The sequence below is a fragment of the Rissa tridactyla genome, chromosome 21, assembly GCF_028500815.1.
Source record: "Rissa tridactyla isolate bRisTri1 chromosome 21, bRisTri1.patW.cur.20221130, whole genome shotgun sequence".
NCBI classification, from domain to species: Eukaryota; Metazoa; Chordata; class Aves; order Charadriiformes; family Laridae; genus Rissa; species Rissa tridactyla.
In genome coordinates this window covers 4,080,742-4,104,297 of record NC_071486.1, presented here as the reverse complement: position 1 = coordinate 4,104,297, position 23,556 = coordinate 4,080,742, and the positions used below count along the sequence as shown (strand labels likewise).

At 60.8% G+C, this 23,556-nt stretch overlaps 1 protein-coding gene across 15 annotated transcripts in view; it reads right to left on the bottom strand.

The window, feature by feature from the left end:
• Positions 1-23,556, bottom strand: part of ATP2B4 (ATPase plasma membrane Ca2+ transporting 4) — a 52,091-nt gene that overhangs the window by 13,158 nt on the left and 15,377 nt on the right. For 8 of the 15 annotated variants that reach the window (XM_054181212.1, XM_054181197.1, XM_054181209.1 and 5 more), the window contains exons 2-17: positions 16,506-16,957; positions 11,510-11,707; positions 10,353-10,610; positions 9,458-9,583; positions 9,175-9,300; positions 7,424-7,459; positions 5,708-5,869; positions 5,387-5,601; positions 5,060-5,302; positions 4,698-4,939; positions 4,154-4,388; positions 2,855-3,034; positions 2,494-2,581; positions 2,248-2,354; positions 443-634; positions 117-330 (exon numbers count right to left, since the gene is read on the bottom strand). In XM_054181212.1, the coding sequence (XP_054037187.1) occupies positions 117-330; positions 443-634; positions 2,248-2,354; positions 2,494-2,581; positions 2,855-3,034; positions 4,154-4,388; positions 4,698-4,939; positions 5,060-5,302; positions 5,387-5,601; positions 5,708-5,869; positions 7,424-7,459; positions 9,175-9,300; positions 9,458-9,583; positions 10,353-10,610; positions 11,510-11,707; positions 16,506-16,701 (2,818 nt within the window). In that variant the 5' untranslated portion in view covers positions 16,702-16,957. The other 7 variants (XM_054181208.1, XM_054181211.1, XM_054181207.1 and 4 more) reach the window with 6 other exon arrangements.

Below are 23,556 nucleotides of genomic sequence, written 5' to 3'. Positions count from 1 at the left end.
GACAGCTGAGAACAAGGGTCCCCAACACAGGTGAGGAAAGGTGGCTCATGAGGCAGTGCTGGGACTCTGCCCCCTTTTCCTTCCCCCCTGCCATTTCTTGGGGCCTCACAGCTCACCTGCAAAAAGCAGCGTGAAAATGATAGTTAGCTGGTACACCGCGTGGCCCAGGATGTTCTTCATCATGGTGCGGGAGATGAGCGGCTTGTTGCGGCCGTACGGCTTGCGCAGCAGCAGCGACTCGGACGGGGGCTCCGTGGCCAGGGCCAAGGAGGCGAAGGTGTCCATGATGAGGTTCACCCACAGCATCTGCACAGCCTTCAGGGGAGAGTCCTGCAGAGAGAAAGGAGAGAACGTGTCACACCACCACCAAAACCACCCTCTCTTCACTCCCCATTCCGCAGGAGCCCCCGCTCTCCTCCTGCCGAGCCCAGCAGCCCTGTACCTGTGTGATGCAGGCACCCGTGAAGGCCACGATGACGGCCACGACGTTAACGGTCAGCTGGAACTGCAAGAACTTGGAGATGCTGTCGTAGACGTTGCGTCCCCACATCACCGCCTTGACGATGCTGGTGAAATTATCATCCGTTAGGATGATGTCCGAAGCCTCCTTTGCCACATCCGTGCCTGCGATGCCCTTGAGGACCAGGGAGAAAGCGATGGGGTGAGTCACAGAGCAAGCTCACCATCTGCCCGGCTCCGCTGCTTCCCAGAAACAGCCCCGAGAGAAAAATCCGCCAGAGCCAGCGGAGCCGGTGTCAGTCCTGTGTTTGATAGCGAGTCCTGCTGTGGCTGCACCAACGCACCCGAGAGAGTGGAGGCTCTAAAGCAGTGAAGCCTTCAAGGACAGACACTGGCTCGGCTCCGGAGTGGGGCTCTGAGTCAGCACAGCTTTACAGCCCCCAGACAGGGGCCACAGCGCAGCAAAGCTGGAGAACAGCTTGTAAGGATGGCTTCCTCCTGTGCCAGGGACCACCGGCATCCCTGGCTGGGCATCCCTGCTGCAAGCAAGGGCTGGGACACCCCAACGAGGAAGAGCTTCGGCACCTTCCTGGTGCCTTCTGTCCCATCTGAGGGAGATGGCAGCCCCAGGGCTGCCTGTGGCCTCCTCAAAGTCACCCACAGCAGCTCAGAAGGGCTCAGTTTGCTCTGCAGGAGCTGGGCTCGCTGCGTTTCTCACCGCCGGCACACAGAGGCGCTCGCTTTGCAGTAATTAAACGCACCGAAGCGATGCCCGTAACCAGCCCGTTCCCTGGTGCTTTCCCGGAGAAGCTCTTTTGATTTGCAAGACCCATCTCAGACAGAAACCCCCCGGCTGTTGCAGGGCATGAGCTCTGGAGGAAGCTGGACAAACCAGCTGAAGGTTCCCCACGTGCCATTTGATCCCCGCTCTCCGGAGACCCAAGGGCGGCGCGGCCCCGGTGCTGAGCCCCTAGCAAAGCCCAGTGCCTGGCCAGGGTCTGAGCCTGCACGTGGGGCAGGGAGTCCCGCTGTATGGTCCCCAAGAGAAGACAGAACTATCTTCGGCTCTTTATCCTAAAAGGCTGCAGAATTGCACTTGGATATTTAACACCTTCTTAAAAACCTCTACTCCCCCAAAATTTCTCGCTCAAAGCTCCCTACATTCGCTCATAAGGCTCCACCCAGCAGCTGGCTCCTGCTCACCTACCTAAACTTCAACAATTCACAGGATACCCATTAAAACTGACAGGTTTGTTTTCTTGCTTCTTTCGGACAGGGCAAAGAAAAGCAGCAAACCAGGAGATCAGAGTTTTTCCCTGTAAATAAACTCCCCAAGTCCGTGACAGCACCACGCTTAGAGCCTGGGCTGCCCATTACAAGCCTGGGTGAAGAACTGCAGGGATAAACCAAGTCTCGCTGAGTTACTGGTTTCCCACGGCTCTCCCGGACCCCACAGACCCCGGGGCCAGGCAGGTCCCTGCTCTGGGTGCTCCATGTCACCTTCAGCTCAACACAGTCCCTCCGGGTGGGACTTGGGAGCCCTAAGCCAGGCTCTCGGAGGATTGCTTCCCATCAGTCTTTTGCTAACAGTCCTACAAAGTTCATGAGAATTAAATCAAACCTCCAAAGAAGGTTTCTTTTTTTCTTTTTAAGCCATCCTGTAGATTTGGAGAAGAGCTTTACCGGTCCAGAAATAATTTCAGTGTTGAGAATAACCGAACGCGCCATTAGTTTCTCTCCCCAGAGAGCGACGGCCGCCGCCGGGGAAAACCCACCGCCCGTCCGTACCATGGCAAAGCCAACGTCGGCTTTCTTCAAAGCTGGGCCATCATTGGTCCCGTCCCCGGTCACGGCCACCACCTGCCTCTGGTCACCAATGGTGCTGTCGATAATTCCTGAAACGGAGACAAGCAGTTCAGAGAAAAGAAGCCCCAAGGGACGGCTCCCAGCACGGATTGTGCTGCAAAAGCACCCGGGCAGAGCAGGATGAGACATTTTGAGAGGCAGCAGCCGGGGGCCCTGGCAGGCGCTCACCTTTCACGAGCGTGTGCTTATCTGTCGGGGAGGAACGGGCCAGCACACGCAGCTTGGGCCAGATCTTATCCAGCTGCTCCTGCTCTACCTGCAGGACAAGGAACATGTGAGAAAAGTAAGGGACGCCCCAGAAACCTTCTGCCCCACCGGAGAGCAAACCCCAGCTGGGACAGGGCAGCGCCTTCGCCTCCAGACACCCCTGCGGCTGCGCTGGCTGAGGATCCCGGCAAGCGGAGGGACCAGCTGCGTTTATCCAAGGAGAGGAGGAACACCCAGTGGGATTCAGCGCCTCACGTTGCCGGGGCTGTCTGAGAGGCCACCCACACCCACTGCAGAGCAGGATCCGGGGGTGCTCTCTCACCTCTCCCTTCTCGTTGCGGATGAGCCGGTTGAACTCCTTCCCCTCCAGGCACAAGAAGTCCTCCCCTGGCAGCAGGATGCCACACTTGGTGGCGATGGCACGGGCGGTGTTGATGTTGTCCCCCGTCACCATGCGGACGGTGATCCCTGCACGCTGGCACTTCAGGATGGCATCTGGCACCTGGGGGACAAGGACAGAGTCAGGGGGGCAGACACGCAGGGCAGCGTGATCAAGGGTTTGGCACTGTGTATCCCCAGAGGTTTGGCACTGGGTATCCCGGGAGCCAGGCAGCTCCTCTCCCACCTTCCCTAAGAGTCTGGAAAGCACCCCGGGCTCAGCTCATCGCTCATGGGAATGAGATGTTGAACTGAAAATTTCCCCCTCCAGAACCAGCTCGACCATTTATCCCCGGGGTACGAGGGATGCCACCAGGGAGCGGAGAGGACGCCTGTCCCTGCTCGCCTCCGGCTGCTCCTGCCCCGCAGCCTGCTGCCCTCGCTGTGGCTCCAGCCAGACTCCTGTGCGTGTCCGGAGCAGCTCCTCTGGCACAGAGAGCGCGAGATCTTCCAGCCCCTGCCCCAAGGGGAAGGCAACCTCACTGCCTCCTCCCCGTCACGCCGCGGTGCCGGGCGCCAAGGCACAGACAGCCCTATGATCCATCACAACGGGGGGCATTTCGTCCGCCCCCCCTGCACCGCTCCAGCAGCACGTTGCTGAGCTAATGGGTTTATCTATTACGGAGCAGTGGGGGAAGAGGATATTAGTGAGAAATTAGCAAATTGAATCAATGGCCTCCAGACCCGGTGCAGACGGGGCATCTGTAATGCAATTCCCAGACCCAGATACGCAAACATCTAATCAGGAAAGATGCAAGCAAGGCAGGAGCACAGGGGCAAGCTCCAAAATGTAATCAAGAGGCAGGTATCGGAGAGCTTATTGCATTAGCCCAGCTGCCTGCCAGGAACCAGCTAGATCAGCCCTGTCCCTCTCCAACACCCCTCTGCCACCCCTACACGGTGTCTCTGTGCACCTTCAACCGCATGTGGAACCAGTCGGGCTTGTGCACAAAGGCCTGGTAGCAGTTGGGGGGGAAACTTTGGGTGGAAACAGGTCATTTTGTCCAGATATGGGAGAGAAATGCCATCAGCAGGGAACCGGTAGCGTGGGGCACTTCAGGGATGGATTCAGAGGAGCTGCTTGTGCTTTCATAAGGGGCTTGTTGTCCTGAGCAGCAGGGAAAGGGGCTCCTGGCCCAGGAATGGGGTGGAGGACAGCCAGGGCAGAGCTGGGATTCAGTACCTCTGGCCGCACAGGGTCCTCTATCCCGACCACAGCGATGCAGGTCAGGTCAGACAGGATCTCATTCTCGCTGTCCCAGTCTGGCTCAGCATCAGCAGGGAAGTCACGGAACGCCAGGCAGATGGTCCGCAGCCCATGGCAGGCCATGGGCTCTATCACCTTCTTCACCATCTCATCCCGGTCCTTCACCTTGAACACCCGGGGGTCACCGTTCTTGTCCAGGATCCTGGTGCACCTAACGCAGGACCAGGACGGAGGGTGAGGGAGAGCAATGGTGGCATGCGCTGCCGGCTCCCCATCACCCAGCTTTCCCATCTGCAAAATGGGGACATCCCCCTTCCCCACAGCTCCCTACAGCTTTACCAAAGCCACCCTAAGAGAGTTAAACACTTTGCATGGCAGCACCTCCCAATAGTCATCTCCATGCTCCACAGCAGCTGAGCCCCCTTCACCCCACAGCCCCCCAAAATAGCTCCGTGGTGCATCGAGAGCCTAAAGCCCACAGGACGGGGAGAGGACTGGGGTAGTGAGGGAGGACGGTTACTTGCGGAGGATGATCTCGGAGGCTCCCTTGCTGTACATGCGGAAGCCGCCATTGCTGTTCTTCAGCACCGTGCTCATGGATTTGCGCACCGAGTTGAAGGTGTAGACCTTGTAGAGCTTCTCCTCTGGCACCTCGTTCCGCACAGCCTGGTAATCCTGCTTCAGGTCCAGCACGAAACCCAGCAGGGCGCACTCGGTCTTGTTCCCCACTTGCCGGGGTAGCCCCGCTTGCTTCTCAGGTGGCTGGAGGGGACGAAGGGAAAGGAAAAGCAATGCCAGACCTCAGCACGGCAGGATGGGAGCTGCAGGGATGGCCAGTGGTGGGAAGGCCATAGGACACAAGGTTGTGCTTCTCCAACTCACCAGGATCTTGGATGTGTAGGCGGAGTTGATGGCGACACCGTTGACTATGAGGTCCAGGATCTTGGGCAGGATGGCGTCGGGGTCGGGGATCTGGCGGTAGTGGGTGTCCCCCATGTAGGCCTGCACCACGGTCATGCGGTTCATGGTGAGTGTGCCCGTCTTGTCCGAGCAGATGGCGGTGGCATTGCCCATGGTCTCGCATGCATCCAAGTGTCTCACAAGGTTGTTGTCCTTCATCATTTTCTGCAACAGGCACCACAAGCCAGAAGGTTAGAGCCTGAATTTCCCCACCATGCCCCCAGCAACCCCGCTGCATCGTGGTCTCACCTTCACGGAGTAAGCCAGGGAGATGGTGACCGCCAGCGGGAGCCCTTCAGGCACAGCCACCACCAACACGGTGACACCGATGATGAAGAACTTGACGAAGTACTGGATGTAAATGGGGGTGCATTCTGCCAGCCAGGGACGCCCCTGCACCCCAAACGTGTCAATCACAAAGTACAGCACCAAGATGATGACCGTGATGGCCGACATGATCAGCCCTGGAGGAAGAAGAGGCAGAGCATCAGGTGAGGGGACGCAGGGGAAGGGGACAGCCTTCTAGGAGAGCTCTGGGATGATGGCTCACGCTGGGCCACCACCACTCACCTGCCTTCCCGATCTGGACTGCCAGTCGCGTGAGCTTCCCTTGCAGCACAGACTTCTCCTTCTTGGGCACCTTTACCTTCTTCTTCTCCTTCTCCTCATTTTCCACCCCTTCCTGGCTCTTCAGGGGCTGGATCTCTAAGGCCACACCATCCTGAGTTTTAGCTACAGCCCAGGGCAAAATAAGACACCACGTGTGAATAGGAGAGAGACCACGAAAACCTGTAGGACACCACTGAGAAAGATGGTGGTGGGAGAGAGAGAAGACCCAGAACAAGAACCATTCCCGACGACACACGCATCCGAGCACACGGAAACCTCGTGTCCCGGGGCCCTGCCACCTCTCTACAGGGCAGTTTTCTGCCATCTACCCCAGTCCCACGGATAAAAGATCCTCAGAGCTGGCACTGGCGAAGTGACCCCTGCGCTGGTCACACCTCTAAGGCAGCGCTGCAAGAAACCCTCCAGCCAGGCTCTGGGGTGGAGGCAGGTCTCTCCGCGCCTCGCCCGAGGGCTGCTTTACACCCTGCAGCAGATGGGGAGCACTTAGGGCTGACCCCAAAGAAGCTCCGGTGTCGTCCCCCCCCATCCCCTGAGGAGCATCCCTGCTCTGTGTCCCACTCCCAATGCTACCTCTGCAGTGCCCTGGGGGCAGCTCAGCAGGAATCGCTTGCCAGGGGAGCGACCGAGGGGGTGAGATGGAGGGGGACGGTTAGAAATTTGGATGAAGATTGAAGAGGAGGGAGCCGGCTCGTTAAACCCCAGCCCTGAGCCATCCATCACGCTTTTAGAACCCGAGACAGCCAGGCTTTCAGCTGCTATAACTGGTCTAGTCCAGCTGAAGGTCTGCACCAGGGAGACCCAGGTTGGCTGGACGATGGGGAGAGGGATGGGGAGAGGGATGGACTTGTCCCCTCCTGGCTGCCACCGCTCAATGGCTTCAGACACCCCGGAGCTCGTGGCTGCTCCACATCGGACACCTCCACGATTACGACAGACCCGACACGGACAAAACAAGCACCCGGACACAGTCTGACGGGAAGGAGGGAAACTCAAACTGCTGAGAAGAGAGAGAAAGAAAGAGAGAGGTGGAGAGAGAGGTGCAGAAATGGGCTTCTTCCACAGCCTGCAAAGAACAGTGTGAGAAACACTGGCGAGGAGACGCTCACGGAGTCGAGGCCATGGGAGGAGGGGGTGCAACCATCGCGTTGGCCAGGCCCCATGGGACATTTCATCCCGGGAATGGCATGAGGGGACCCATGTCTCTCTCTGAGCTGTGCCCAAACACAAGCCCCGCAGAGGGATGGCTTCTGGGGAGGGGCACAAGGGCTTCAGAGCCACCAGGTCACAGCTGCAGCTCACGTCAACATGGATAAAGTTGGCTCCGAGAAAGGGATGCTCTGTCAATGGTCGGGGCTGCTGGAAGAGCCCTGTCCTCCCTGCATAAGGCTTTGTCCCAAGCAGGGGCAAGGTAGCCACAGAGAAAGCTGGCCAGCCCCATTCCAGCTATGGACAGCCCCATAGTGGGCTGCTGGAGGGCACCGTGATGCTGTGCCGGGGCCACTGGCTACGGGACCATTGCACCCTCTCCCAGGACAACGAGGCGAGAGTCCCGCCGGAGCAGCAAAGAGCACAGACTGATGAGAAGAAGGAAGGAAGGAAGGAGGAATGCTCGGTAGTTAGTGTGGTGCTGGTTCAAAGGATGGAGAGGCTGGTTACCTTTGTTGCGATTTTCGGGGGCTCCGGTTTTTTTACCTGTTCAAAGAGAAAAAGGGTGGAGGGCTGAGCACATGGACCCACGTTCACCATCCAGCTGGAGGGGACAGCCTGGGGCTGGCCCTGCTCCCAGGGGCCATGCACTGCTCCAGTGACATCCACGCGCAGGGCTCAGCACCCTGCGGGCACCCTCTGGACACCACGCGTGCCTTGGTCCACAGCTTGCGGCACCGGGGAGGCTCTGGAGCTCCCCGACTCCCCCAGGTACCCTGTCCCCAAGGCTTCAGACTTCCCCACCTGCAGAGCACCCGCTACGACCCCTGTCAGTGCTTCAAAGGGTGACAGTGGCGTCTTGGACCCTTGAGGAGGAGAAACCATAAGGGGAGCTCAATTTCGGTGCAGCACATGCCGAGCACCAGCGCTCCCTGCCTCCCAGTGCCATCGGATCCACCCAGGAGGCGCAGACTCCGTGCCCCCCACCACGGGCAGCACTACACCCATAGCAGGGATTTCTGCCCCCCATGTCTGCGGTGGGCAAGGTCTGCACATGGGGGTCCCCAGTGCGCCTCCACAACACGGGGAGCACAGGGCTGCTGCAATCTCAACAAACCTTGGGCGATAAGGGGTTTATACACATTCCCTCCGTCGCCACGGCGGGGGGATGAGCCGGTGAAGCCCCCTGACCCACTTTGCTCCCAAATCGAGGGCTGCAAGGCACGGAGCTGGGTTTCCTGTGGGGCTGGGAAAACACCGAGCGCCGTGCCTGGGCTCCTGGCAAGCCGCTGCTCAGCTCCAACAGCAGCGCCATTCCCACATCTCACCCCGTCCTGCCACCCCCAAGTTGGCAGCTAAACCCCAAGAGCTCCACAGACGCCGAACCCCAGCGATACGAGCCAGCCGCCTGCCCCGGGCGAGCGGAGATGGAGAGAAACCCGGTGCCGAAACGGCTGCCAGGAGAGGCCCGGGAAACCTCTCCTGCGATGCCAGCCGGCAGCTCCCTCTGCCAGCTCCTCGCACCTCGCAGCTGCTCCCAGTGAGCCCAGACCTGCTGAACAGGGGCCCGGGGAGACGGGGGAGAGCAGGAGCTTCCCCCAAGCCTGGCTTGTGCTGATGCTGGCTTTAAAGCTGGTATCGGAGCTGGCACAGAGCGTCAAGATGCAAGAGCCGAGGCAGGAAAGCATTTGAGTCCCAGCATGATGGGGAACACCTCAGCCCGCCTGGCTGCTCTCCTACCCTCCACCCCCCCAGCATAAAACCCCTCCTCTCCCTCTTGCCGTCCTCTGCGCCTCGCCTCCTTCCCCAGGGAGACACCAGCAGAGATCTTCAGTAAAGTCCTCAATGTTCTGGGTGGGCTACTAAATCCTGCGGATAACCAGGACTCACCTTCCCACCACGGGGCGGGCAATGAGCACCGTGGGGCATCGCTATCGGCCACCTTTCCCTCCGAGCCTCGACCCCCCACCCCAACCCTGCAACTCCAGGCTGCAGCCGGCTGGAGAAGAGAGAGTTGGAGCCGTGTCTGAAAGAGCTGGTGAGCAGAGGTCTGGGCTTTCCTCAGGCAGCACGATCCCCACGCTGTGGATCCCCCCCAATGCCTGGAGAGCTCACCGTAGCTGCCTGGATCACCGGCACTAACGCACAACTGCGTCCCACGGATGTGGGCGTAGCTTGTTGCACACCGGTGGATGCTTCCCAGCCCAGGAAAGGGAGAAAGGCAAAAGGAGGGAAAAAGTGGGTTCAGTGGATCTCCTCACCTTTCTTCACCTTCTTTTCCTCGTCTCCTTCTCCCGCACCCAAGAGAGTGAAGATGATTCCCGTCTGGGAGTTGATACCCACGGCCGTCACCACCATCCTGCCAGAGCCCTCCATCACGTGGGTACCTGGCACAGCAGGGAGGCCACAGTGAGACAGGACACTGGCACGCCATTCCCATCTCCTCTCCAACAGCGGGACACGGGGTTCGGGAGCAGTCACTGCTCCATCACGGCACAAACCCAGCCCGGCACCGACCACGCAAGAGCCGCCCGGGATCCTGACCTGACAGCAGCATGGGGTCTTTATCCAGCGATTTCTTGACTTGGTCTGACTCCCCAGTCAGCGAACTCTCATCTATTTTCAGGTCATTGCCTTGGATCAGGATCCCGTCTGCTGGCAAGAGATCACCTAGGAGAGGAGCAAAGAGGGGGGTCAGCCCCAGCCCGGGCAGCCGCAGCTCAGCCCTGCCTGCCTCGTCCCAGGAGAAGGCTTCACGTGTCAGCAAAAGGACTCAAAACTCGGTCTCAGACCAAATCCAGAGGGAGGAGAAGCAACAGATGGGCATTACAAGATGATATCCAATAGCACCAAAATCTTCACCGATGTAGGAAAGCATTCGTTGTAAGGACGTTTTCTCAGTCGGTGCTTCCCCATTTGGTTTTACCGAATCAACGCCACATCCTTCCCAAAGCCTCCTGATACATCCAAACCGTGACACGATCCCATCATCCACCCGCCGAGGAAGGAAAAAGCCCTATGTGAAAAGGAACACCATCTTGTACCAGCCTCCTTCCTAAGAGGACTTGAACGGGCTGAGCATACCATTACCCCCTGGTAAACAAGGAGCAGGGCCTAGTTTAGCCCAAGGGCTACATCTCCTTGGAGATGTTCACCACCAAGGACACGGTTGTGAAAATAAATCATTTTTGAGACCAGCAGGTGGCTAAAACAACCCAAAGCTGTGCGCAGAGCCTGGCTTAGCTCTGCCAGCCCAGCTCCAGGCTGGCAAGCGGCAAGGTGAGGGAGCTCCATCACCTGTATGGGAGCATCTCCCATCGCTCCCGGCCATGGCATGCTGCCATAGAGTAACTGGAGGAGTCAACGCTTTCCCTCCAGGCTAAAAGGCTGGAATAGCAGAGAGGAGGCACCGGCCCCAGCCACTGCCGCCTCCACTCACCGTACTTGATCTGCGCGATGTCTCCCACCACGATCTCGGCCACCGGGATCTGAATCACCTGCCCTTTGCGGATGACCGTGAACTTCTGCTCCTGCTCAATGCGGCTCTGGAGGCCCCGGAATTGCTTCTCCTTGCTCCAGTCATTGAAGGCGGTCACCAGCACCACGATGATGACCGAAAACAAGATAGCCGCCCCCTCGATCCAGCCGGCCTGCGACTCGCCCTCGTCCTCCACACCGCCCGCCGACTGGCCGCACACTGCAGTTGGAGGAGAAGACTTGTTTGCACAAGGAGACACCCGCTTTCCCCTGAGTAACATGCTCAGAGCAGAGCCTGGAAGACAATTACTCCTCCCTCCTCCTCCCTGATCTGCTCCAAGGGCTTCCCCTGCTCTCCGGAGAGGGTTTTTACATCCCTGGAGGCATTTGGGTTTGGTTAGGGTTTTTTTTTGTTGGGTTTCTTTTTTTTTTTTTAACCTCCTCTTTTTTTTTTCACTTTTCATTTTTGGCAGAGGTTGGGCTGAGAGAGTCGGGACAACTGGCTTCTATTTCCAGTTGCAGCACCCAGCCCTCCCTCCTCTGCGTGACCCTCCAGTGAGTCACCGTCTCCTCGCATCTCCGGATCCTTGCCCCGGCTCGACTCCTCCGACGATACAGAGATCCAGGGCTGGAGAGGAGAAACGCACCCAACGCTGTCGCTCAGCCACACGTGGGGTGTCACGGCTGGAAGGAGCACTCCCTCCTTGGGGGGAGGTACCAGGGAACAGACAGCCTTCTCCCTCCGTGCCCAAACCAAAAGAGAAGCCCCACGGGACCTGGGAAGCCACCAGACCAGATGGACCCTTTGGCCTTTCAGCATCTTTAAGGGAGCAGCAAGGAGCAGCTCTGAGCCATGCCATGGTGCCAGCTGTGCCCAGACACATCCATCAGTGCAGGTCCCTGGATGGGACCACGCCAAGGACCCCAAGGATGGGGAGAAGCCACCACCTAAAGGGTGAGCAGAAGTAGCTCCCAGCTCCATCTGCACCAGGGTGGAGGGACCCACGGGGTGACCTTCCAGAGACAGCACCTACCCCAAAGTCCCGCTCCTGCATGGCTGGGCTCACATGGGCACCCCACCGGGCACCCCACCACACCGCCGGGACCCCAGAGACTCACGTTCATTGTCACCGCCCGGAGGGTGGTAGAAGGACAGGCCCAAGGAGATTATGGCTGCGATTTCCAAGATGATCAGCGTGACGTCCTGGAGTGCCTCCCACACTAACTGCAGGAACGTCTTGGCCTTTTTGGGAGGAATGAAGTTCTGGCCGAAGACCTGCCGCCTCTTCTCCAGGTCAGTCGGGTTCCCGGACAGGCCTGGAGAAGGGAGAGACGGAGATGAGGGCAAACCCCACCGCTGCCCCACAGCCCCCCACCAGCACCAGTGGGACCCCCGCAAGGAGCAGCTCCCTGCCTGCAGAGGGGAAGCCAAGGCAGGGCTTGGCTCCGGTCACCCATGGGGCAGGGGACATCCAACCGGTGGGGCAGGGGACATCCAACCGGTGGGGCAGGATGCTGCCGGAGCCGCAGGCAGGAGAGCAAACGGGGTCTGGGGCGAGCACGCTGAGACGCCTCTCCCCGGCACAGCAGCCTCCAAGCGCCCGAGTGCCAGTTAATGCCAGTTGGCACTGGCCGGCTTGTTTACATGCTGCATCAAATTAGCCGTAAATCTGGCACCGCGAGCGGCGCTCGGAGCTGACGGAGCCACCTGATCCCTCTCTCCTGCCAGCTCAGAGGAGCAGCCGCTGCGGAGAGCGACTCGGCGCAGCAGGAACGTCTCCGAGCTCGGCTGAGCCCCAGGGACCTGCCACAACCGCAGGAGATGGGGCAGCGCGGCCGAGCCAGCTCCTGGGGGGAGCTGGTGGAGGAGACACGGGGCTGCCGCTGGAAAAGGGGTGGTGGGAGCGAAGAAAGGAGCAGGAGAGCCCCGAGCTGGGCTGCTGGTCCCTCTGTTGCACGCAGCAACCCCAGAGAGTGGGGAGCAAAAGGGGGAGCCTGAGCTCCTGCCCCCAGGTAGCCGGGACTGGGGACTCACAGCCCTCCCATCCTGGGACAGGGGCCAGCAGCGGGAGACGGCAGTTCCTCCCCGGTCATCCCTTGCATTAAAGCCATTAAAAAGCTGATGGGGTCCAAGGTGAGAGCAGCTTCCCCTGCCCAGCACCACCTTAACGAGCCCCGCGCTGAGCTCCCCCTGCTCTCCACCTTAAGATGGTCCATGGGGCTGCTGCCAGCTCCCGAGATGCACCAGCCCCGGACATGTCCTGGTGCCTGGAGCAGCCTGGCAGCGATGCCCTCCTGGGGGGACCCAGCCCTCCCACGCAGGGGACACCTCCCCATTGCATCCCAGCTCGGAGGAAGCAGCAGGATGGATCCCATTTCTCCCCCCCTCCGCACCCCCCCCCCTTTCTCCTGTGGCTACACCCCGCCACTGGCTGCAGGGAGGGGACACGCTGGCAGAGTGTCCCCACCCAGCCGTGACGGGGCAGCAGGATCCTGGGATCTCCCGGCCCCGACGGCCTCCCCGAGCCCAACCCATGCGGGAACGCTTCCCGCCCAACATCTCCGGCGGGACGGATGGAAAATATGGCTAACTGCCGCAGCTTGACTCATGCCGGCGCCGGGGCCGGGGAGGCACGGCGTGTGCCGTGGGGCAGGAGGGACGGGCACGCACACGCTCCTGGACGAGGACGTGGGATGCTGCCACAGGGCATGGGAGGTGGCACACGTGGCTCTTCCAAAGCCCACATCCCACCCACGGGCATGGCCCCAGAGCTGCCCCCCACCTTCCTGGAGCAACTGGGGAAGAAAGGGGCTTTCAATTTATCTGTGCTGACACGGGGAAGAGGGTTCTGCTCTTTCTGCAAAGAGCAGAAGCCGTGGGCACGTACCCCGGGCATGCACCACGGGTCCAGATTGCCAGCAAATCCCTCCTGGCTGGGGCCACTGTGGGGCTTGGGGGGCACTGATTAGTGGGGGTTGGATTAGAAATTTTGGATGGAGGCCACAAGTGGCAGCAGGAGAACAAACCCCCTGTGCAGTCACCGGTCCCCGATTAGAAGGGAGGCACTGCAGGCCGGGAAAGCTGCTTTTGGGGAGCAAAACCTTCAGGCAAAGAGCCCCCAAAGCAAGGTCCTCGCCCCGGCTCGGGAGGGAGGTGGCAACCCCGGGAGCCGCTACCGCCAGCGGGTGAGTCAGGACGGTGTTTGCTGACACTCGTCACCCAGGGGACACCAGGAAGGGAGAGCTTTAATCGGTGAGTCACCAAAGCCGCCTGTGCTTTGCCGCTGCCGCCACCACCCAGCTCCCCTTCCCACCCTGCCAGACCCACCTCGGGGACCGGGCTGATGGAGGAGGTGGAAAGTCAGCACCCAGAGAGTCCCCCCATCACCAAGCCCCTTTGGGAGGAGCCCTAAGGGGTTGGGGTCCACCGACAGCTTTTAGGGCAAGAGCCAGAGCAGCAGGTCCCTGTGGACCCCCGCCCCAATGCTGGAGAGACCCTCCCTGAACAAACACTAGCGCAGAGAGATCCCACCCCACAAGGACAAATCACCCAAAGGACTCCTCGGGGTGAAGGCAGCCACTGGGGGGGACTGCGGTGAGCATCTGGATGCTCATCCCTTGCAGTGGTCAAGTGTTGGATGGGTCTTTGAGCAACCTCGTCTAGTGGAAGGTGTCTCTGCCCCTGGCAGGTGGTTGGAACAGGGATCTCTGAGGTCCCTCCTGACCCAAACCACTCTATGATTCTATTCTCTGCCCCATGGGGACAGTGCCAGGCTCGACCGAGGACAGCCAACGCTGCAGCATGGAAAGAGGAGCAGCAGCACCGAGAGGCAGGAACCGCATGCACCAGGATGGGATCAAACCGCTCCAGACACTGCCCACAATAGGCTGACGTACTTTATGGTGGGGCAGAAGGTCTGGGGGACATGCCGGGGAGGCTCCGCTGTGCCAGCAGCCGTGAGGCCCAAGAGCGGCACACGGCCACGTTCTCCCTGCCCGTATGGGGCAGGAGTCACACACCATCCCAGCGGGATAACGAGCGGAGGGATAATGAGCACGGGGCCGGGCACAGACATCTTGCACAGGGCTGCCTATTGCTGCGACGTGCACCCAGTGCCCGCACATCCAGCGGTGCCCCGTCTCATTCCCAGTGAAGCTCCCGGGCTTTACCGGGCAGTGCCAGCTCGGGAGGGGTTTGCAGACAGAGGGGGGCTCGGGGCCAAGTCTGAGTCAGCCCCAGCTCTCCGCATCGGGCTTCCCAGAGGGAAACAGCCCCACACCACACTTTGCCAGGACATAGCTGGCATTCCTCACATTGCATCTCTCTCACCAAACCCCGGCTGGGGCACCCCACCCACAGACACAACCTGAGCTCACCTGCGCTGCACTCCCCGGGGCGAGCAGCCGCCTGGGCACCCCGCTCCCCATTTCCCAGGCTTTACCCATGGATGCGGAGAGACAGGGAACATGCTCCCGGCTGGCAGCTTCCCGACCTGCCAGGGTTTCCCTCATCGTGGCACCGTGGCGGTGTCACACCATGCATTGGGCTCTCGGGTAGGTACCTCTGGAGAGGCAGCCCCAGCACAGCAGGATCCAAATGCCCGGTTCCAATGGGATCGGATGGAGGTGCCACGGGCTGCCTTGGGCTTTCGCTCTTCCTAAAAATCCCAACTTGTTGGAAATAACCTTTCTTTGCTCTCTGTGCTCAACAAGACAGGGTTTTGGACAGGCAACAAAGCTCACCCCCAGAGCAAGAGGGTGAGGCAGGGACATACTGGGCACACGGGATACAGCGATGCCAACCAGTGCCTGGAAGCAGCGCCTCCAGGATCGAAGGGCAGCCCGTCACCTCGCCCTCAGCAAGAGCCGTCAGGCCAAGGCAGAGCCTTTCGGGTTCGCTTCCCCCCCTCCCCTCTCCTCCCACCCCCAAAGGAGCTCGCTCCCAGTTTGGCAGGGCCAAACACATTGTTTTACGACCTGGACTTGGTATTTCCACCGGGAGTCCCCCCCCTTCTCTAATGACATCCCGATATTGTCTCCCCTTCCCGGTCCCACTCACAGCTGGGAAACACGCTAATCCCCAGCTTACGGCACTAATAATAACCCGCAAGTTTTCAGAGCCGAGGCGCAGCCATGTCCCCCATCCCACACAGCTGCCGCGGGGCCGCATCCTGCCAGTGCTCTTCCCAGCCCCTGGGAAACCCTCGGTGCTGTGAGCAGGGGGGTCTGTCCCCCCTGTACCCCTTTTAATGCCAAGGAAGGGGTGCGTCGCCGTGCCAAGGCACCCGCAGCCGGGAGTCCCAGTGCCCACCCCTCGACACGGGGGTGTGGAAAGGCCAGCCGGGACCGCGGGGAGGAGAGGTGACATCCTTCCACCAAAGCCTCCCAAAAGCGACCTGGCACCCGCAGGCAAGCATCACTGCCACCGCTCCAACCCGAGATGCTCAGAAGCACCCAACCAAGTTTTACGCTCCCACAGCCGCTCAAGCATCCCGACAGATCCGGGGGATGCCACGTGCATCTCCCTGTCCCCAGCAGCGACCCCCTTTGGGGACGTGCCGCCCGTCCCTTGGCTGAGAGGCTGACACCCTGCAAACAGCTCCGAGTAGCCCAGCAACCTCCAGCCTTTACACTCCCCTGCACCCGCACCCCACGCAGCCCTGCCGTTACTGCTGTAAATTATTAAACGGGGCGGGAAAAGGCTGGCGCCGACCTGGGGGGCAGCGGCTGGGCTGTGGACATGAGCCCCCCCCCCGCACCCCTCATGTCCCGTCAGCTCCTCACCCTTGCCTGCATCCCGCCTCCGCTCCATCCTCCCCGGGGATGCGGGGCTCCGGACTACACCTCGGGGGAACCCCCAGAGAAGATGCTTCTCTTTTTCTTCCTTTGTTCCTCCTTCTCTACCCTAAACGATCATTTTATTAAGACGCAGGGAGCCATCTCCCACCAGGCTTGCGATGGAAGCAACGGGACGATGCTCGGAGCTCAGCCATGAGAGCTATTTGAGCCACCACCCTCCAGCCACCGCCTTGAACCTTGCATGGCCCCAACCCCAAGGCACCGGTCCGACGCGAGCGGGTGGTCCCACCTTGCTGACCACAGGACGGCCACTTACCTTCAACTGGCGACGTCTTCAACCTCTTGCAGACATTCTGCACGCCACCGTAGGAGTCATTGAGCCGGGCAACTGCCTCAGCGCTCCTCAGCTCCATGAGGTTCCTGAGCTCCAGCACGGAGCAACCAAAGTCCCCTTCATGGTTGCCTTCGGCAACCGAGTTCCCGGGGTGGTGGTCGGCCACGTTGTTCGTCATCTTGCCGGCGCAGTGGCGGTGACGCCGGCTCGCGGCTCCTGTAGCACGCTCCCTGGCGGGTCCGGCGGGGGGATGCTTGGGGCGGCCCCTTCCCTGGGGGCTGCCCGGGTGAAGCGGGTGCCTCTAACCGAGCCCAACTTCTCCAGATAAAGGTGTAAACAGGATGTGCATGTTACCGCGGAGGCGACCTTAGCAACGACCAGCGTGCATCTCCCGCAGAAGGAGGAGGGCTCCCTGGATACCACAGCAACTGGAGCTGCAAAAACAAGGATGGGAAACAAAAATACCGGCATTAGAAGGTCTGCTAATAAATGCACGTGCCCCACAGGATGGGCGAGGGGGAGCAACAGCACCCAAGGGTGGGCACCCACCAGAAATAACATGGTTTGGAGGTGCCGGCTTGTTCACCCAGCACAAGGGGTCAGCATGATTTGACTAAAAAAAAACCTGAACAAGCAGAAGTTGACCCTGCAGGGGGCTCAGATGGGCTCAGCAGGGGGCATTTCATGGGTGCTCGGCCATGCCGCAGGGAAAAACCGGCGGCGGCAGCAGCTCCGGCAGCGCGCGGGGCAGGGCAGGAAGGGCGCCCAGGTGGTTCTTCGCTCAACCCCCATCTGCCCGGCCCAGAAAAACACTCCCATTCAGTTTGGTTTAAAAATACATCTCGGCAGTGGAAAACAGCTGCTTCCTCTGCAGGCTGCCGTCCCAGGGCGGGAGCGTCGGCTTTACCGTGCTGCCAACAGGTAAGCAGAAGCATCCCTCCGAGCGAGCCGGCACCGGACGGCAGACTTTAAAAGCTGACTTTTAATCAGCGGAGAGACTCAGCAGGAACCAGAGAAGCTACTAAAACCTGCGCGCTCCTCTAAAATGAAGAGGCTTTTGCATTAATGACCCTTTCGGGCCGTGTCGCAGGAAGCCCTCTGTATTCTGCTCGCAAGTTCTGGCGCCATCCCGTTGAAGGCAGCAAGCAGGGCTCAGCCTCGGCTCTCAGCGCCCCAAAACCGCTTCAACCAGCGAGACCAGAGCAGTGTGGCCAGGCAGAGACCACGAGCATCCCACAGCCCCCCTTCCCCAGGGGTTTGGGATCCCCCGCTAGCATCCCGGGCAGAGAGGACGGGCGCCAGGGACATGGAGGGAGCAGGGGGGGTGGCATGGGCTGGAGAGGGAAAGGGCTTTCTCTCGCCCAAAGTGGTCTCCAGCTCCGCTCCCGGGCTCAGGTGCCAGCAGCGATGCTGCCAGACACCTCTCCAGCACTACAGAGGTGAAGAGCCTGCAAGAGAGGCTCTTTACGGAGAGAAAATAAAGCCTTTGCAGAAGCAATATAAATGAATAGGGGAATGGCCACATAGGCAGCATCAGCACCGAGACAGAGGTCCAGAGGTGGCAGAGCAAGTGGCCAGAGATGCCAAGCAGCCAGATGAGAACAGGAGGAAGGAGGGAAGGCACCCAACGATGCACCAGCCCTCGCAAACCCAACAACAGACGGGCTCCAGACCATCATGGGGCTGTCCTAGCATCACCCCACAGCAAACGATCCTGATTCCAGCCCCGGTCACACCGGCTTTGCAACCCCTGGGGCAGCAAGCCCCCCCAAAAGCATATCATCCCTCCCCACACGCCCAACGCACACCCTGGCCCCTGCGAGCAGCTCCCCTCCCTGCCAGCAACGCCCAGGGCAGCTCCTGGCGTTATCAGGAGGTAACAGGCACCAACTGAACCTCAGGAACACCAGGGATGACGCCACCACGGGAGGGCTCCATCCATGGGCAGCAAAGGGATGGGGAGCACAGGAACATGTTCCCCCCCCAAAGCATCGCTGCAGCTTCAGGGGCAGCCAAACTCACACCCTGGGGACAGAACTTTGCCGCTGCCCCTTCAAGCGGAGACCACCAGCAGCAGCTGGGGCACCAGCACCATGTCCATGCCCAGTCCGGTCACCCCGCTGCTCCTCGGGGAGCCGAGCTCATCTATCATTTAAAGGCACGAAAGCTGCTGGCAGCGGGAGGGAGGAGACGGCAGCTCCAATTAAATAGACTCCTGCTGATCAAGAGGAAAAACAGATAATTCCCCCCACCTCAACATGCTAATTTTTTTTCCCCTTTCATAGCAACTAGCATCTTCTGAGGAGAGCTCAGAGGTTAAGAGAAAGACAGTTAATTAATACTGTAACGGCCTAGTCCGTAATTACCCCTGAAGGAGCCCATGGGGCACCGATCATCACCAGCCTGTGCCCAGCCACAAGGCACCTTCCCTCCGGCAGCGTCAGCTCCAGGGACTCGCTCCGCCGGTCACGAAGAAAGGAGGGACCGTGGCGGGGAAAAGCTCTTGACATCTGCTTTGAGCATCCTCTTTCAGCCCCACTTTGGGGTCAGAGACCCGTTCCTCCCCCATCTCTGCCCCATCCCACCGGCACAGGACAGGCTCCCGCGCTCCTTGGCCAGGCTGGGAAGGATCCATTAGGCTCCCCCAACAGCTAACGCTCTAACGAGCTCCTAATGACTCCAGCAGCATCCAGCAGGCTGTCCCTAACTCTAATAATTCATTTCCAGAGCCCCCAGGTGCTGAAGAGGAAGAAGTGCTCCCCGAGGGTCCCCCTGGCACGTAGGGCAAGAAAACAGATCACAAATGGGAGAGCCTGACCGGGAGCACCAACACCCTGCCCTGCGCGGGAACCGGCTGCACGGGACCCCCCCGAGGCACCGGCGGTGCTGCGTCACCTCCCAGAGAGCATCCCCGAGCCGGACAAGGGGAGCTGCAGACGAGGAGGAGTTTGGGGGGTGGCAGTGGCGAAGGACACGGACCCTCTCGACCCGGGGGAAGGAACGTGCACGCTCCGGGAAGGAGGGAGCGGCTGGCGAGGAGCGGTGAAGCCGATGTGGTGCTGCAGACAAACCTGCCCAGAATAATAAACGGCTGCGTTACACCTCCGTCCTGGCTGGGGAGAGCGGCCGCAGGCCAGCGCCGGGGCTGGAGCAGCCCTCTGGGCGCTGCTGGCACAAGGAAAGGCACCCTCTGGCTTTTAAGCATAGGGGGAGAAGAAATTGGGTTGCTCAGAGACGGATGAGGGGGAAAAAAAAAAAATTAAAAAAAATAAAAATCAACTGGACATGCCACACGTGACACCTTCAGCCAAGCCATGAGCGGCGTGGCTGCGACGCCAGCGGCACAGCCCACGGCACCAGCAGCCGGCACACGAGCAGCTATTGCTGGGCCACCGGGCAAGAGCACGGATCCTCCCTGCCCAGCTCCGCGCCCTCCGACCAAATCCCAGCAGGCAGACATGAGCACCACCCCGGCAGATGAGCAGAGACGGAGCAAGCCCTGACCAAGCTCAAGAGGTTGTTTTTTTGTTTTTTTTTTTTGGGTTTTTTTGGTTTTTTTTTTTTTAAATCCCCCACAAAGGAGGGTGAAATCCACACCTCGGCTCAGCTCCCGCTGCATCTCGCTCCAGCCTGGGCAACTCCCACCACCCAGCATCGTGCCGAGGAAGAGCAACATCAGCCATCGCCTCCCCTACCCAGAGCCACAAACCCCACCAGGACGGCAGGGCAGGATCAGGCCCATCGAGCAAACCTCAGGCCATTTGGATCAAAGTTTGTCACGTTCCCTAAGCATCTGTCTGCCCGCATCCCAGCCCCGCGCGCTCGGGGACCATCCTCCCCTCGGGCAGCACCCACCGGGGTCCGTCTCCTCCTCCCGCTTCGGGGCTGGGGTATTGCAAACCCTCGGCTGCTGTAGGTTGCCATGGCAAACTCAATGTAAAGCTGTCAGGGATGCTGTTTATGTTGCCAAGTGGGGAGAGAAGAAAATTAAAAAAAAAAAAAAAAAGGCAAAAAAAAAAGCAACCACTAACCAACCAACCCCCAAGATTACCCTTCCTGGCCTGGGTTTAAGATTTTTCTCTTTGGAAATTAAAAGCTGAGCTCCGTGCCCAGTGGAGAGGCTGCGCCGAGCCCCGCAGCACAGCCGCACGGACAGACCGACTCTCCGGACGGACACACGGGCTCCAAAAGCCCAACTAATTAATTAAAGCAGAAAAATGGGCCTGAAGCACCTTTCAGTGCCTGCTCACTGGGAAACGTCCCGGGAGAGACCACGCAGCTCTCCCAGCTCTCCTTCCCTCCGCGCGGATCCCACCACCACGCAGCACCCGCCGCTGGCTGCTGCGGTCCCATGTGGGAGCGATGCTCTAACGGGACAGGGAGCCGAAAAGCTGTTGGAATGGCTACATCTGGTGAGAAAAATCACCAGGAGAGACATGTTAAGTGCTGCCACTGACGGAGGGTGTTTTGGGAGGGGAAGGGACCCCACCAGGCAGCCATCGCAGCGGGGAAGGAGCAAGCGCGCAGGGAGATGCCAGGGAGCGCGCAGGGCTCCCTGCACCAGGACCTTTGGACAACACACCCTGCCCAATTCCGACAGAGACGAGAGCCTTGGGCAGACGCTGCTCTTGGCAAGGGTGGGGGGCATGGGGAGGGTGCAACTCCCCACCCCAGTGTCTGCCGGGGCTGAGCTGGGTCCGTCTCCCACGGTGGAGGCACAACCAAGACGAAGTGACGTGCCCAGGGCAATGTGGAACAAGAAGTGGTCCCCAGGCCACAGCAACGCCGATGCCTGGTGGATTTTGAGCAGCAACAGAGCTTCCCCCCCCACCCCGGAACTCCTCCGCCTCCCACCCTGTGCGGCAGGGGAGCCACCCCCCCTCTCCCCATGAAGCAGGGGGCACCCGGGGGATCGGGCCCCTCCCCTGCACACTCACCAAATCGCAATGTGCAGATGGCAGGACGCAGGCACGCTCCCTTGTTCTCAGCAACACCCATGGCAAGCTCCCCGCTCGCTGGCCGCGCGCTTAACCCCTCCCGCGCCAAACAGCCGGAGCACCCCAGGGAGGGCACCCCGAGGGGACACCCGGCGAGCTGCCGGCCATTATCACCCCCTCGGGAGAGAGACGGGTTTGGAAGGAGCCGAGACGGTGACTCCGAGCGGCAAACCGCACGCTCCGGAGGGCTAGGGCTGGTTCCCGAGGGGCAGGGGTGCAGCCCGCAGCCCCCTGGTGCCCCCCAGGGAAGATTTTCACTCTCGGGACCAAGCGCTCACTCGCGGCCAAAAAGGGAGGAGGCGCAGGATCACAGCCGTTAGAGCGAGCGGCAACGGTCACCGCGCGGGAACCTGCGTCCTCCACCCCGACATCACGCAGAGGGTCCGTGCCCCGAGCAGGGGAGGGTGGGAGAGGCCAGGGGGAAGACCACCAGCCTGAAATACCCCGGACAGACTTCTCCAGCCACGTGCTCCACTCACGGCACCCTGCGGCAGCAGCGAGGGAGCAGGATCTGTCCCTCTTCCCCCAGTATCGCCAGCACCCACCTCTCCTCGCTCCTTCCCCCAGCCCTGGGTGCCCAGACCAGACATGGTCCCCCGCCGGGGCTCCCCCGGGCAGGCACCTGCGTCACCCACGGGACGTTACCTCCTCGCTGGCACCTCCTCCCACCACGGCATCCGCTTCCTTTGCTCGGGGCGGGCTGCGTGGCACCCCAGGGGAGGGGACGGTGGCATTTCCCTCCCCGGTGGGGCCACCCCAGCGGGAAACACGCAGCAACACCCACCCCACAGCCGCCGCACCCCAGGGTGCTGCACGCAGGGACGGGTAAACGCAAGAGCCAAAATCCTGGGATGGGGAAAACCCCAACAACTGTGAGACCCTCTCATTTCCCTTGCACTATGGAGGGAGAAGAAGCTCCCGGCCTTCATCTTGCGAGAGTTGGGGGGACTAAATGTGTCCCCCCGGGGGCACTGCAGCTGGAAAAGGAGCCAGCAAAACGCCCAGGAAACGCTGGGGCCTTGCACAGCCCCGGCAGAGCTCAGCAGCAGCGACACCGTGCCAGGGGAAACCGAGTCACGGTGCAGAAGTGACCTGGTTGCCAGTGCAGGGATGGAGGTTGCCAGCGCAGGGAACAGCGGCTCCAGTGGAAATTTGCCACGGGGTCAGGAGGAGCTCGGGGCTTCTCCTACGCTAACCCACCCCCGCGGCAGCCCCCCGGGAAAAGGCAGCATCTTCTCCTCCCGCATCCCCGCGGGGAGAACCGCCGGCCCCGCAGGCGCAGCGGCAGCTCCGCAACGCGGCGAGTTAAAATTCCCCCAACTCCCACGCGGTGCCGACTCCTACGCACCTCACCGTCTGCGAGCTGGGACGCTGGAGGGGACGCGAGGGTGGGGACACACACACACACACACAAAAAGCACCCAGTTACCGTAGGCAACGTGTAACGCTGTCACGCGTGGTCGCTGGCTCGGAGTGACACGCGTTGTCAGAGGCGCGGGAAGGAGCTGCTGGCCCCGAGATGTCACCGCCACCAGCTCCCCGCCCGCCCCTGCCGCCAGAGCATGAATTGCAGCAGCCCACGGACGGCAGAGCCCGTAGTATTTCTCCCACACATCTCCGCCGAGGCACACGCTTCCCCGCTGACAGGAGCGGGGCAAGCGCTCGCTCGGGTGCCAAGAGGGCAGTGACCGCGCGTGGCGCGCTCCCGGTGCACGGCGACCGCCAGCGCGCGCACCCAGGGCTGCCACGTGCAAGGGTACAGGTCAGGGCTGTTGTCCCCAAACAAGCGGTGACCCCCCCCCCGGGCCGGGTTTGCACACTCGTCCCCACGCAGGGGGACGACACACGGACACCGGCACTGAAGCGACGGTGGGATGGGGAAGGGACCGGAGCATCACCCCACCCCGGGCAGCGTTTCACCGTGGCACCATCCTCCTCCTCTCCTGCCTCCCAGCAGGCTGTGGGGACCAAAAGGAAGGATGGCAGCTCTGAGCCACGCGCCAGGGGCCAAGGTTACGTGAAAGGCAGGCAGAGGT